The sequence below is a fragment of the Limanda limanda genome, chromosome 20 (genome assembly GCF_963576545.1).
Source record: "Limanda limanda chromosome 20, fLimLim1.1, whole genome shotgun sequence".
Taxonomy (NCBI): Eukaryota; Metazoa; Chordata; class Actinopteri; order Pleuronectiformes; family Pleuronectidae; genus Limanda; species Limanda limanda.
In genome coordinates, this window is record NC_083655.1 from 9,287,224 (window position 1) to 9,303,338 (window position 16,115).

General features: G+C 42.0%; 2 protein-coding genes across 2 annotated transcripts; one reads left to right on the forward strand and one right to left on the reverse strand.

Moving 5' to 3' along the window:
* Window positions 1-3,209: 3,209 nt before the first annotated feature.
* Window positions 3,210-5,926, reverse strand: rbis (ribosomal biogenesis factor). The gene is made up of 4 exons (XM_061093814.1): window positions 5,869-5,926; window positions 4,504-4,619; window positions 4,293-4,409; window positions 3,210-3,942 (listed from the first exon to the last, which is right to left on the reverse strand). Exons 2-4 carry the CDS (start codon window positions 4,612-4,614, stop codon window positions 3,874-3,876), a joined length of 297 nt encoding a protein of 98 aa, XP_060949797.1. The 5' UTR covers window positions 4,615-4,619; window positions 5,869-5,926; the 3' UTR covers window positions 3,210-3,873.
* A 2,915-nt stretch (window positions 5,927-8,841) lies between these two features.
* Window positions 8,842-14,531, forward strand: LOC133026795 (carbonic anhydrase 1-like). The gene is made up of 7 exons (XM_061093756.1): window positions 8,842-8,968; window positions 9,212-9,409; window positions 10,906-11,024; window positions 11,374-11,466; window positions 11,582-11,644; window positions 11,736-11,891; window positions 13,046-14,531. The coding sequence occupies exons 1-7, from the start codon at window positions 8,941-8,943 to the stop codon at window positions 13,163-13,165; spliced, it is 777 nt and encodes a 258-aa protein (XP_060949739.1). The 5' UTR covers window positions 8,842-8,940; the 3' UTR covers window positions 13,166-14,531.
* Window positions 14,532-16,115: the final 1,584 nt, after the last annotated feature.

Below are 16,115 nucleotides of genomic sequence, written 5' to 3' on the forward strand. Positions count from 1 at the left end.
TACCTGACTGGATTGTACGAAAGTGGGGCCGAATCGTCGACGATAACCTGTATAAATCGGGGGATTACCCCGATTTCAAAAGTTTCACAGCGTTCCTGAACAAAGAGGCCCGGATATCTTGCAACCCTATCACCTCCCCACATTGGATGAACTTTAAACCCACAGTCGAGAAGGAAGCCAGATCCCTCAATACAACTGCCCAATTAAAGTACGCCACCCGAGATGCACCTGAAACGGCCAATTATAGGGGAAGACCCCCATTGGGGGTCTGCAAAGATGAAACGCATGGCATCGTCAGGTGCCCTTCTTTCTCTGCAAAATCTACGGAAGACAAAAAGGCATTCATCCACAAAAACCGCCTCTGTTTTGGTTGCCTAAGGAAGGGACACATCAATAAAGACTGTAGAGGGCGACATGCATGTAATGCCTGTGGTCGTAGGCATCCCACTTGCCTGCATGAGGAGTAGTTGAAAGGACCAGGGGACGCGACAAATAGTTTAAACCTGTGGCATATAGATAAATATCGCGTACATAACACTTCTTGATATTTTAATTGAAAGGGCCATTAGATATCTTTAGAAATCCTGTATAGCACAGTCGGGTGAAATGTTTATATCAGGATTTGGTGGGAGTGTAACTGTCAGCAAAACCGGACAGCTTATGCAGACTGTTTTATTCTTTTATTTTAGGGTTGGGATATATATTGTTCTTATGTTCAACTACGGTTTGGGTTATTTTCAGTTTTATTTCGTCGTCTTTTACACGTAGCGACTCCCCTCGCATAATTACCTGCAGCAAAGGAGCGGACGGTTTTATTCGACACACCTGATCCCTTGTTTCCGCCCCAGTGCAATAAAATACCTGCCGTGAGCCCGGAACAGATAGGAGCGGAAACCAAACCGGACGCCAGCTTCGTGGAACTTCTCGGACCTAAGAACCATCCAAACACCAATAGCTTAACACCCCTCGCCAAGCGGAACGAGGTAAGGAAGCTGGTCCCATTCACTTTGCTGCGGGTAGTGCGGAAGGGAGTCGCTGTCACTCTAACGAGTCAGATGTGTCTCACGTGGCGATTTGTTTGTTCATTGTATTTTAACGTTCGTGTTTGGTTTTAATGATTAAAATCTTTGTAACTTGCAACTGTCATTACAGTTTTACGGTGCTACTACGGCAAGCCAGATGCAAAAATAAAGAGCCGTGTACATCAGTCAAGAGACTCAGAAGTTTGTGTGGAGAAGCGGGGGGCCGTTACAGCTGCTGTGATCAAAAGGATACAAATACTAACTTCTAGAGTGAGAGGTACGGTGGCCCAGAAATGTTGGACAGAATTCAACAGCCGAAAATACAACTGCGAAAGCCACAAGGCCGTTGGGAGAAGTGAAAGGTTGTTTGTTATGATTATCAGAAATGAGCAATGTTGCCTGCAAGTGGCCCCAAAAACATTTATTGCAGGTTTTAGCTTTTCTCTCCTCCTCCAGTGCCGAATTCAAGGTATCTGTATTCAAGATTAAAACCATCGCTCAGAAAGTTATTGGGCTGCGGTCCAATACTTAGGAAGGTTCCACATGACCCAGAAGTATGTCAGGGCGGCCATTAGGGGGGTGAACTCTGTAAATGATAAGGAAAGGAGTTTCAATGCTTCCCTTGGAAACACTGGACTATCCTTTTACGACAGGCCGATCCACAACGAAACCCCATGTATATGGAAGTCCCTGAAATCCCCAAACTGAAAGGTGGCCCCTCTCATGTGAGAACCCCCATACATTCATATGATCAGCTACAAGAGACTGAACCATGGTCAGAAGAAGCTACAAGACAGGAGCTTTCTGCCAAATCTTAAGAGGTGTAGTTAAAGACAAGAGAGTCCATCATTCATTGGATGTAGGGCCCCTAAAGTCCTTTGAAACACTATGAGAGACACTATAGTTGCAGCAGGGCAGATCCACGTACGTATAGAAGCCGAGCAGCTGTTTTATTCTCCGCTGCACAGCACAAGCCATCTGCATTCAAGTAGATTAAAACCATCACTCAAACGCTTCCGTCCCGATCATCATCTTCACCTTGAAACTGTCATTCTCGGCTTATTTACGTCCACGCCGGCTTGTTTACCAGCCTCGGCCCTGCCTGAGCCCTGCTCCAGATTTATTGAGCCACTAACTCAGAGGTCACGATTGAGACAAGCAATTAGCTGGGCGCCGCTACTTCTGTGACCTTTCATGTCAAGTCGCTACAGCGGTGGAATACTGATAACGGCCCCCCCTGCTCACAGGCGGCGCAGAAAGAAAAAAATCAATACTTTATCTTCAGGCTGCACCTCAGAGCTCGTACATGCAGAGGAGGATGAGATTCAGGAGACAGATGACACCGGGACTCAGACTCAAGTGATGTATTGGCTGCGGCTACAAAACAAACAGTGCACACATGTAGCATTTGTATATCATCAATGAACCATCTGCCTCCTCAAACGATATCTTGAACTAGACGGTCACTCAGCGGAGCCCATTTCTCCATTCCCCTTAAATCAAATCAACCAAAATATCTGAGGCCACATTACATTTCTCAGCTTCATATTGGTAATAGCTACAGTTTCGAGCCTGCACAACCGATGAAACTCAAGAAATCAAGGAAAACGTTGAAAAACACCACAGCTCACAATGTTGAAGATGAAATTAAGATTCCTGGATCCACCCCAAATACTTTATGGGTTTCTCCCAGACCTAGAAGGACATCAGGAGAGCTCATACATCCACCAAGGCCAAACAGTCTTCAATAATATATTCAGAATTACATTTAAATTCTCTCAATCTCACAATGTTAATGACAGTGAAGCAAAATATCCAAGATCAGCCCCCTGAGGGTTCTCCCCAAAATGTCATTGATATCCCACATGTAGCTCTTTTATCATATTATATTGTTGTAATCATTGAGTGAACACATCACATAAATATTAAAGATCAAAACAATCCGTGCAGAATGAGATATTTGATTAGAGCTCCTGCTGAGCTGTATGTGAAATCCCTCATTTACATTCTGTGACTGATTCTACATGAAATGTTAATGACTTCCGTGAAAACCACAGGTAACAAAAGTGTTGCAGGCAAAAAGCTTTGAAGGTTCTCAACCGCGGCTGCTTTCATACAAACCTCGACATGAACATGAAAGAATCATGTGAAAACCACGAATAACCTGATGAAACGAAACGAAAGATGCACATGGTAAAGGATTTAATATGATGGCAAACATGTCAACACTGTCTGATGGAGACAAAACACATCAACATTAGTCAGCAGAAAACCGATGAATCATATCATTCACTAATTCCATCTTTTTTCTTATGTTCTGATATTTGACAGTTAGGGGAATATTTATTTAGTTTTGGACCGCTGACCTACAAAAAAGACAGTTTGACGATAATCCATCTGGGCTCTGGGATTTTATTTTGAGCAGTTATTTCATTATTTTCGGATCATTTAAAAAAAAAACAAGTCATGAATCAATCCAGAAAATTATCATTAACTGCAGCAGTAATAAAGAAGATATCTCTACAAGAACATTAAGTCGATGAAAAGAAAACAAAATCCTATATTTCCGACACAGTATCACTAATGATGAGGCTCAGACTCGTTAAGTGATTTCTTTGCACAGAAAGCACAGGATGATTAAATTAAAGACACGTTTTAAACAAACTACACCTCCTCTCTTTTCAGACTCATCTGCAGAGTCTGTGTCTTGGCCTGAAAAGTCCAATTTCACTGGAAGTAAACCAGCGGCTCCTCTGAGACCGGACTTCAAAAACTGATAAAATGAGCAAAGAGAAGCGGTTCAACTCTTTCATGAATGTAATTCATCACAGTTCTTTTCACTCCGGGTGCGTTACAGCTGAGAGAAAAGCTGAGCAGCATTGTCCACATTCACAGATTCCTTGGGCGGTTCCCTGACGACCTGAAGAGACAAAGAGAAGAACGAAGGATACGTGACGTCGGTTGCTAAGGGTCTCAAAGCCTAGTTTGATGATGTTGTGAAGCAGCGTGGGATGATGGGAGTTGTTGTGTTCACCACCAAGATGAGGTCCTGGTTAAAGTTTTATTTACGTTACAGAGCAAACAGCAATAAATCATGAACCAATACAAACAGTGGGATTTGGGGATTTCTCTGGGTTTGCACACTTGCCCTCAGTAAACAAAATATAAGACAGGTTCAGTCGTTTTAACAGAAGAGAAGTCGTTTTATATATAACATCTTTGATTATAACAAGAGAGTAAAATTTCCAATGTCCAGTCTCCTCCTCCTACCTGTGTTTGTTTCTTCGGTTTGGGAGCGACAGACTTGGAAACACTCTGAACGTCCCCCTGGACTTCTGTGAACATCTGATCGAGAGTCTCCACCTTCTTGTTTTTCACCGCATTGATCTGTGAAGTCACCAAAGAAGCTGGAGCAGGTGCAACAAACACAACAGAGCACAAACTGTTCATGAGGAACATGAGAGCAGAGGAGAGATCTTACGTGTTTGAGTGTCGTGGTGACGGGTTTGGTTTTGTTCTTGTTCTTCGGCTGTTTCTTCACCACTCGAAACACGTTCTTCTGTTTCGACCCTTTTAATTTATTCTTCCCCATGTTTCCTGGAGAGAGAATTGACGTCAAAACACACGTATTCATGACATTTAATGTACGTAAGTTTGCATCTTTTATTTGTTTATTTAGAAAAAGAAAGACCAACCAACACAGATTCTGATGTCAGTGAACGGCTCATATCAGCCACTACTCTTCATGCTAGAGCCTCTTTGAAACTGAACATGGCAAAAAGCCTCAGATGTTGAATGAATTTGCACAATTGAAGTCAAAACTTGAGGACAAACAGTTTTGGCCTCTTTTCGTGTTTTCTTGCACAACGACGTCTAGACTGTTACCAGGAGTTTGCAACACAAACAAAAACAAACGGCCTTGAGGGCAAAGAAAATGAATCTTTAGCTCAACCAAAGGGCAGAGGAGAAACACGAGTTTCTGGAGCAAAGACGAGGAATCACACATCCTGATTCACGCTTGGAGAAGCTGGTGGGAGAGTTTGGTTTGTGCACAACTTCAACCCAACATCTGTTCTTTGTCTATTTCATTTTCTCTTTAAAAAGTAAGTAGTTGTACTTGTAGTCGTAGATAATAACTGGAGAATCATTTAAAAGGGTTGGTGGCAGTTTTTTTTAAAAACACAAAACTGCACTACTGGTAATAGTTGCATCAACGATTTACTTATATAGATCACTTTATACATGCAAATGGAAAAGTAATTAAATTGAAGGAAATTGTCTTTATATTTGAGGAAAGAAGCATTTTCTATATCTTTTTAACAAAAAGAAGTTATATTATTATTGGATCATTCTGTGTCAAATCATCAGATCTCAATTCATTGAAACCCACAACATATATGTATATCTGAATATAAATAGTTGTTCTCCTCCTTCCTTCTTTATTTATCTCTCCTTCCAGAAGTTAATTATCAGTCTGTTTATTCTGTCCCACTGTAGTTAACTGTAAGTTAGTGTCTTTTTGTCGTTTGCCTGTAAAACCTGTATGTTTCACCAGACATTGAAATAAAGAAGAAACGTGTTAGGTTTCAGAATAAATAAACAAAAAACATGTCAGGACTGTGTTGGTAAAAAGTGCATTAAAAACAATTAATAGAACATCATCCATTTGCCTATAGTTAAATATGAATATGACCAAAACAGCCCAGATGTAGACACGTTTGTATAGTTTGTATTTTTATAGTTTGTATCCAGTTTTCCAATGAAGTTAGTGAAACGTGTTGTTAACGTGACGAGACAAATCTGATTAATTTTGAACAAAAGATGTAAAAGAAACGTAGAAACTAACCTGCTCGTGAACAGTTTGTGTTTTTATCCTCATGTGCAACACGCGTTTCCGCAATGTGACGTCACTACCGCGCGACAATCGACCAACATTGATTGCGTCACATTTCTTACTATACATTTTATTATAATCCGGCTGAAATGTTTATATAACACACGTATGGTTAATTTTAATTTATGAAGGAATATGTGGAAAAAAACACAAAATAACATTCAGTATTTTGAAAGGAGTGATTTGTAGCGGAAGTGTCTTTTAAAACTGATTACAATTTTACAGTATGTGATCAATATTTTTTGTATCTATTTATCAGACACTATGTTCAATGAAACTAAACATAAAACAATATATTACCAGATTATTTATTATTAAAACGAACAAATAAAACTAGTTTTATATGCGTAACCTTCACAATAAAAGCACAACGGTTTAGATCCATTTTATATTTTACTTAACAGATTCAACAATGATGCAGAATGTTACACACAAATTTGGGGTCATATTTTGTGCAAATTATCATGTAGATCGTCTATTGAATTTATTGCAGTCTTTGTATGTTTCAACATTTTAATGATGAAGATCTTTGTGCAGATTCTCTTTATTGGATTAAGATGTGATTCATGTTTATTTTATTGTGTTTGATTTCACATCAAAACCAACAAAAAACGAACAAAGAAGTCAAATCTCTGCAAAAGCACTTTTATGATTGTAATTAACCACAATCCGTGTAGTCCCATTAACCAACAGCAGGTGACATCGTAGCCCCACTGGTTCCTTTCAGCCTGTGTCTGTGTTTGCAATGGGGATAAGTTATTGTGTCATTTTCGTCTGAGCACTGAGATCTAATCATACTGTTCAGGAGCCCTAGAGACTTTTATGAGTCTCATCCCTCAATAAGATGATCAGTTGTTTCTGTCTGATATTTGTTTTTCTATGTTACAGCATCAGCTGCAGTTTCCTGACAACAGGCGTCCATTTATACCTGCTTTTAAAAATAGGCTCCCTTTAAAATACTTTTAAAAAATGAGTACGATGACTGTGATGATTGGAACTCTCCTGAACTTCAACAGACTATTTTTATAATGCATGTTGATGAATGTGCATGTGTCCCAGTTCCTTTGTCACTGCACATACATTTGAAAATGATGCACTTTGCACCTGCTGCAGACAAATCATGGTCCTTGTGGTTCATGTTCTCAGGGTTTCTTTACCTTGTTTTTGCGGAATGAAAACTGCTCTGAGATCTTTATTTAAAGCCATGTAAATATAACTTCACTCGACCTCTGCTGATTTGTGCAGGAACCAAATATCTTTCAGACTTTCTTTAAACAATATGTTTTCTCACTGCAGGTTTTTCATCAATAAAGTTCAGAAAGGTTCTTACACGAACACACTTCCGATTTGTGGCATCATCAGACGATAGTTTAATATTGTTTATATATGTGCTTTTGTGGTGAACCCTGAAAAAATAATTGAGCAAGGCACACAGTGACTTTTAATTTATATAAAGTTGTTTGAGTCGTATGATATGATGACATAACAAAGTGTAATATTCACTCTGTGCAACAACAAATTGTTTTCTGTTTCAAAGTATAAGTCTTATATTTATTGATTGTGTTGTATTTTAAACCTGTTTTTATAAATTTACATCGTTTTAGAACAAACGACAAGATGGTGACTCTCCCTTGTGTATGTTGCCAAGCAGCAGTAGATGTTTTGCCTCTGAGGGCAGAACCACCCGAGGTTGTTCAGACCCGAGTGTGTGTCCCCCAACATCTTAAGTCCCAGTTGGGATCTGGAAGGATGTCAACGGTTGCTCTTAGCAGGAGGCTGATGTTTGCTTCCATTCCCCACAGGTCCTTCCAGCTGATCTCCCTTTTACTCTATGCGCTCCCATTTTATCCACTTCCCCTGACTTGCTTGAGTGACAGCCTTCACCCATCCTGCTGCCTCCTCCTGACCCAGGACTTCTAGGACTACAAACTCCCTCCGCTCTGGAGGAGTTGTCCATCTGTGCATACAGGTCGAGGTTGCTCAGATATCTTAGGACTCCTAACCACTTTGTCAAGTTGATCATGTTCTCATCTCTTGTGAGGGGAACGCCGATCACTAACAGGCTAACAGAGCTTTAGCTTGCTCTGGTATTGACGGGTGGCACTGGCACCAATGTCAAGGCTGTCATCTACAGTGTTGGTGGAGCTACTCTATACCAGCTTGATGCGTGGACTGGACGGAGAAATTCAAAAAATGTATTTAAATGCAAAGTCGGGTTTGAATCATCATCTTCTTTGCTCAGTTAATTGGCGATAGGCAACCAATATCAAGGGGCATTACCACCATCAACCGGTGCACCGCCCCTGCAGGTACCCCTATACCAGGTTGATACACATCTTCTTCCCACTCCTATTCCCAAAACACCTTTGGGCCTCTTTCAGATTGGGATAAGGGGGTTTGACGCCTTTGGTTCTTGGGAATAGGGGCTCGGGAATAGCTTTTAACGCTTTTAAATAAGAAGACTCTGTAGGTTCTCCTTTGATGTTGAACTTATGAGTCATAACGTCAGATCTTAGACTTCTATAGCCTATGATCTGACCTTTTACATTTGATGGCTAATAATTAAAGGTACCACCTTTGTACTGCTGTATCTTGTACAAAGGGAATAAAGGCATTCTGTTCTTTTAAAAATGTAACTTCACCATCATCACAGATCAAACAGATACATTCAGCTCCTACACGGTCACAGCTTCAGCCTTCTTGCTGCATAATACCGTTATTTCCTATTTCCCATAGGCGAGTTTAACCCGTTATCCGAGAAGTGCAGAGAAGCTCAGCGTGTCGACGGACTGAATAGGCAGCTCGTCAATTGAGAGAGAGAGAGAAAGAGAGAGAGAGAGAGAGAGACTCATTGATCCACTGCTGCTGCGCATCGAAACTCCTCCCGACCCGCACCAGCCTCTCACAGGGGACCGTATAAAAGCTGTCCCTCTGTCAGGTGGAGGACACTGACTGCTCCAAGGGGAAACTCGCATCACTCACGGATTACAGCTCCTCATTCACTCTCACATTCAAAGTCTCACCATGTCTTGGGGATACGCAGCAGACAACGGTGAGGCACGACTCCTATACACGCTGTATTCACTGTGGAAATGACTGTCTGGTAACCAGTCACACCAGCAAGGCAATGCGCAGAATGAATGGAAGGAGGACGGTGCATTCACGGGTCACTGCAGAGATTTGCCATTGTGCGCGTTTTGGGGGGGGATTTTTACGCACATCCCCAGATGCGCAATTTAAGCCCACATTTCAACAATAATATTCCAATAATAATAACATCATTATCTCATTCTAGGACCCGACAAATGGGCTGATAACTTCCCAGTGGCCAATGGCCAACGCCAGTCTCCCATTGACATCCTACCTGGGGAAGCGACCTTCGACGGAGAGCTGAAGCCGCTCAGCCTGAAGTACGACCCCTCCAACTGCCAGGAGATCCTCAACAACGGACATTCCTTCCAAGTGACCTTCGTCGATGACACCGACAGCTCAAGTGAGTGTGGCGTATTAATATTGAATGAATGCAGCTTCATATCACCTTTTCATTAATAAGAAATGTTCATAATTCGACCTGATCCTGGAGAAAAAACACATTTCTCCACATTTATATTTGTAATATTTTAAGTTGTGTGATTATTGGACTCGAACCAGTGCAGCCAGTCTGTGGTGATGATTTACAAGATGCAGTTAAATGCAGCATTCGGCTTCAGTGCATGGCTGCTGAAGCATGGAGAATCAAACATGTTAATAGCATGAGTCACGCCTCCAAGGCTTTGGTTCCACTGAAACTGCTTTTTATTACATATTTAGTTTGGTTTTAGAAATTTTGAATTAAAATGCATGGAAAGGCTGCAGGAGCTTCATTCCTATTCCAGCCATTATGCACCGTGCATGCAGCTACTAATTGAATTGGTAATGTAACCCCTGGTAAACCTTTCCCACGCCAGCTCCTTTCTGCTGGCAGGGAGGTCAAAAAGCGAGAAAAACGAAGGTTACGCTGCAAATAAAGCAACACTGGGTTAACTATTAATGTGCCGAGTGTACATGGAATGTGTTGAGCTGCCAGAATAAGTCTCTTTGTTCTCCCCCCCCCCCCCCCCCATCCTTTTAAGTACAAATAGCAGATTGTCCTTTTGGGATTAAAGTCAATGCAACCGAAAGAGAAAAAGGGGGGAGGGAGAGAATTCAACATTTGTTTGAGATTATTTTTCATGTTTAGGATTTTGTATTAGTTCTAAGCTGCTCAGATTTAGGACAAAGAAGAATATGGTTACACAATCAACAAAAGCACGCAGCCGCACAACGAGCTGAGAAAACTAAAGCAAAAAACACGCTCCTGCAAATTTAAGCTTAATGAATCTCTGAAGCCTTCTCGTGCTCTTATTTTCCACCCTGCCCTTCTAAATAAAGGGTGAGCAAAGTGTGTGTGTCATCATCACACATCCAGTCATGCATCATGTGTGCACCGTGGAAAATATTGTGTGCATCTATTGTCCAGTCATGTAAAATACTCCCTAGCATTAATATGCCTCGAGATCCATTCTGCGCCTCCTTAGCGTTACAGAGGACAAAGAAGCAAAAACAAATCCTGCTCAGGGCCGTGTGTTTGTGCGTGTTACCATCGCACCAGAAATAGAATACACAGGATTATCTGCTACTGTGTCCAGCGCTGTGTAATCTGTAAATAGATAGATTGTGTAACACTGGCATCCACAATACCTGGACATCATTTCAGACTCTGTGCCTACACAAAAGGAACTGAGTCGGCTTGTTTCATGGTGGCCGACTCAGTTCCTTTTGACACACACACGTTGCCATGGTTAACGTGTGTGTGTTCTCACTTCATCTTTTTTATTCTTTGTATTCTCGTATTTTCTGGTCAGGAAGATATTTCTTTCAAAGGAGGAGGTATCACTGAGTAGCAGTGTTGCCCACGCTCGGCTGATGGAAAGCTTTATCCTTTTTCTCTCTTTCTCTCTCCGTCTGCAGCTCTGAAAGATGGGCCGATCTCAGGCGTCTACAGGCTCAAGCAGTTTCATTTCCACTGGGGAGCTTCTGATGAGAGGGGCTCTGAGCACACAGTGGCCGGGACCATGTATCCTGCCGAGGTGAGGAGGACGCTAATGTCTCGAGAACAAAGGAGATCAAGGCTTGAATCCTACTGGCTGGAGAAAAGGCCTCAAATGGGTCTCCAGTTACAGTAGAGAGGATGATATTTCTTGTCTTTCAAGATATAATTTAACATTTATTTTGCTTATGTGTATTTTTTTTACACTAATTATATCTCAATATTTGCAAAAATGTAATCCCAAATTCATTTTTAAACAAATATTTCGCAAACAGAAATCTATGAAATTTGTCAAACCAATCAAGTTTTTTTTAGCTTAATATTTCAATATGATATTTTTGTTTTATCCATGTATTTATATATCGTCTTCTTCATTCCTTTCTCCCCAGCTGCATCTCGTGCACTGGAACACCAAATACCCGAGCTTCGGTGATGCCGCTAGCAAACCTGATGGCCTCGCTGTCGTCGGAGTTTTCCTGAAAGTACGACAAAAAATTCACACATTTATTGAATTAGATGTCCTGCCTTTCATCCCAGTGTAGATCATTTAATTACCACAATATAATACTGTTTTCTGATGATTGTTGCTCTTTCCAGATTGGGTCTGATAACGCCAAACTCCAGAAGGTTCTTGATGCCTTCAGTTCCATCCAGGCCAAAGTATGTGTCTATGAAAAATAACATTCTCATCCATGTTATTTACAAGACATGTGACTGACCTCTTCTTCTTCACCTTCTGTTTCATCCTCAGGGCAAGCAGACCACCTTCGCTGACTTCGACCCCACCGGCCTGCTCCCCGGCAGCCTGGACTACTGGACGTACCTCGGCTCTCTGACCACTCCCCCTCTGCTGGAGAGCGTCACCTGGATTGTCTGCAAGGAGCCAATCAGCATCAGCGTCGAGCAGGTAGGCCCATCTCACGGTGCAGCGAAGGGATTGGCTGCGTGCCCACGGTCTAGAATAGCTCCGTCTGCAAATCCTCCGCCATCTGAATCAAGGGTTTAATTGTTCAGCTGAAACGTCTGTGATGGTGGGAAAGGAAATACAGGGGATTTTATTTCACTTTCAGAATGACCACCATAGAAACTAAAGTAACCACAGGCTGGTGATGGTGTCTCACTGCTGTATGAACAGGAAATGGCATGCATCACATTCTGTCTGTGAAAAGATGTACCCACAGATAAATACACTCAGTACACTGGTACATTAAACCTGTATTTGCATAAGTATTTCCTCCTTAAGAGTAGACCTACTCATGTTTGTGACTTGAAACCACTCGGTTATTTAAAGTAACAACCTCTCTAGTCAGGTTAGTCCTTGTGGCCGGAAAGTTTCCGCCCCTGCCTCGGTCAAATGTTTGTTTCATGGCAGCGAGTGGGCGTCTCGGGGGTAAACACGAGGAACACACACATCTCTCAGACCTGCTGCCATATGAAGCCGGTCGAGCGAGAGGTCACACATTAACGGCAGAACACATAATGTCAGTGATTGTGAGAGGAAATACTGAGCAGCTTTTAGTGTGTTTAAGTGTCTTAAAACCAAACTTACCAAAATAAATTGCTTTAGAAAAAGCATCAGTGAATAGATTATATGAATCTTGTAAAATGACAGAAACTATCTTTAAGAAAAGAAATGTATTCAACGTATACTGACTTCTTAGTTGGGTCCATGTCCCATCAATTAACACGGAGGAGGCAGGAATTTTAAACCTATGCAAACGTGCTTTCCAATTTTCAAATTGCTACGTATAAATTTGACTACAATTATTTGGCGAAATGTTTTTTTGTGTTCGTACTATTTTATCTTTTATCTGATAATATAAACCTTGAAGTTAGTATACAGACCGGAAGATAATAACCATAATTTTACATTTTTACAGATTTTACAAGATATAATGTGTTTAAATTAGTTTAAATGTTCGACAGCTGTATTATTGATACTTAAAGAGATAGGGGAACGTTGGCTGTGGATTTGTTCTGATGACTCAGCGCTGTGTGAGTGACGGTCACAGGAGGTCCCGTGGAATGACTAAAGCCAGATCTGTCTTCTCCTGTCCACAGATGGCCAAATTCCGCAGCCTGCTCTTCTCCGCTGAGGGTGAGACCGAGTGCTGCATGGTGGACAACTACCGTCCTCCCCAGCCGCTCAAGGACCGCAAAGTCCGTGCTTCCTTCCAGTAAAGCCCCCTCCCCCCCCAGTTGCCCTTTGGTGCCCCCTCTCCCTCCCCTCCCCCCTCCCTTTAGTCAGAGTTACCTCTGGATGCAGTGAGCCACAAAGCACACATATCTCTCTCCGTCCCTTTTTTTTGCAAAGTGAATTTCCTGTGGCCCAGCTGCTTTCCGTGCTGGGGCCGGTCTAGCCGTGAGTTCGAGCCCCTGGAGGATTTGCGTCTCTGTTTGTGTGATAAGCCAGTGAAGACACCCTGTCGTAATTTAAGAAGACAAGCACCTCATGGTGGAGGCCTCGCGTTTACCAGATTTTGCATCTGGTGCCAACGTTTTTTGTGTATGAGGTTTATTTGTGTCACGCAAAACAAAGATGTAATGTGAAGTCTGAATTGTGCTCTGGAGCCACTTGGAAGCAGGAAGCAGGAGCTCGCTGCAGTGGCCAGAGAGGATTAAAGTATATCACCATCTGTGAGGAGGAGGGTGAGGTGCAGACAACCACACACACTCCCGCTGGCAGTCCGTCTGTAATCTGACTGACTGCCAGCTTCTGCATCACAGCAGCTAAATAAAACGTTGCTCCCGCCTCCATCATGGCCGATTGATGCAGAAAATCCCCTCTGGCCCACTGCACGTGCAGTCTCATGCAGACACGCTGCCTATAGGCACTGACCTGCTTATTGATTCCAATCCCGGCTCCAGAGGACACAAGGACAGGCCAGTTCGAGCTACTGACAACGGCGTATTTCTTTTATTGCTCTAATCTCTAAATCTATCATGTGTTGGTCAACCCATGTCGTGTTTTTAATATGATGTTGTTTTAGCCTGAAAGGTCTTTCAAAATAAGTCTTAAAGTATTTTTACTAAATTATGTTCTCTGCAACCAAAAGCTCTTAGCTATTTTGATGCTCTATAATATAACAATATAGAGGATCAACCCTCCCTTTTTCAAAATGTAACGTGCAAAACGAAATTCCCTTTTTTATGTTGTTTTCAAACCTCAGTGGGTTGCGTGCTTATGCTCAGAACGCACAGTCGCCATGTGGGCAGCGCCATACAGGCTAACGCACAAAGCCAAGGAAGGAATCGCCCCCCCCGAGGCAGCCAAGGAAGAAAGGAACCTGCCAACAGATTAAAGTGTCAGCCTGGTGTCAGGCCTTGTTTGTAGGGGAATCATTAACGATAGCCTCCCTTCCACATCGGGACCTCGAGGTTTCCGAAACATTGAAGACAAAGATGCCGATTTCGAGAAAGATTGTAATTTGTGTTTAACAAGGAAAAAGCCTTATGCCAATCTGTGTTCGGGCCATCCCAGGAGTATGTGTTGTCTGTTTTTGGAAGTGGACGTTTTACTAGTTGAATAAATATATTTTATGACTAACTTGTGTTTTCTGTGTTCATTCATGTTTTGCATCTTTATCAAAACTATACAAAATTCTCATGATGACTGAATGTATAGTGACGCTGTTATTTCCATCATTATTATTATGAGTATTTCTCTTTTGTCATCAGACTGGAACCAGTGAAATCAACATAATACACAATCACATGTTAAATATTGGTGAAAAAATTATTGACTGCTACTTTTACATTAAGGAATTTTACACCAGCATTAGTACGTAGCATACATGTTTTTAAATGTGTGTGTACTCGCAGGATTGTAAACTTTCACATGTTAGTGGATGTTAGAACAAAAAAAATTCTCTGACATTATGTGAAGTTATGTAGAGACAGTAACTCCACTTGGGATTTTGTAATAACATGAAAATATTTGACAGTTGTACTAAAACTTCTAGTGAAGGTCTATTTTCTGCACGTGAGTGACCCTGACTTAATTGTTCCTTTTGTAAAACAAAATCTATGAGTAAAAGAATCAAACATTTAAAAAACTACCCTTAAAACTTTATAATTTACTTCTGTATTAGAGCTTTAGAATCGTCATTACAAAAACGGATCAGATGTTGAAAGATAATCTCCTCAACATGTGATGAGCTAGAAAATACCACCAAAGGCCAGCGAGCTCACTAACACCTAAGTGTACTGACGCTTTTTAATCAGCAGTGACATGTCACCTTCTGGACTTCTCACCTCGCCCATAAACCCTCAACAGGAAGACAAGACAAATTCTAATCATCACGACCTTCCTCTGCTGCAGGGTGGCTGCTGTTCAGCTGCTTCGGGTTTGAGTGTGTGTTTTATAAACAGGAAACACACTGGACTTGTCCCCAGAACATCCTCAGTCCCTGTTCGCCCTCATTCCCCCGAATGTTGCTCTTGTGCTGGAACATATCAATAGAAATAAGAGCTATCGACTGTTGCTCTGTCTGTCTGACCAACCCAGTCTGAATCAATAACAAATCGAATAACGAAACTCTGATGTGATCACTCCTATCTGCTTGTGGAAAGACCTTTACAACCAGTCGATCCACAAGGTCAATTAATAGTAAGCAACGGAACACAACAGGAGACTAATGGTCAGAACTGCCTGGATTCCCTCGTTCTCTGTTCCCTGATGGTTGCAAACCAGTGAAGAAAGAATCACCATCAATGCCTTTACTCGTCTTTTTTGTCACATTACTTTCACCTCCGATCGGCTGCGATGGAAACGTGACACTGAAGCAAACTGTTAATTTGACCAGACGGGAGGTGAGACAGCGTGAAGTTGTCGGTGTGTTTGGGATGTGGAACATGATGCACTGGAGAAGAAGAACCGAGAAGCTCCTCTCGAGGGAATGGGAAAGGAGTCAATCACCATTCTTTCACAGGTTTACCCGCGTTTAAAGGTCACGAGTACACCTGCTAGATCTATTCCCAGTCTGACTCGGGGTGTCTCAGCTAAAGTCTCTCTTCCGGAGTCATTCTCTGCACAAACCATCCACGCTGCTGAATTATTCAGCCGACTCCCATTGATCACCTTCATCCCCTGTTGCCATTTCCGTGCAGCTTCCCACCTCCACAATCCACT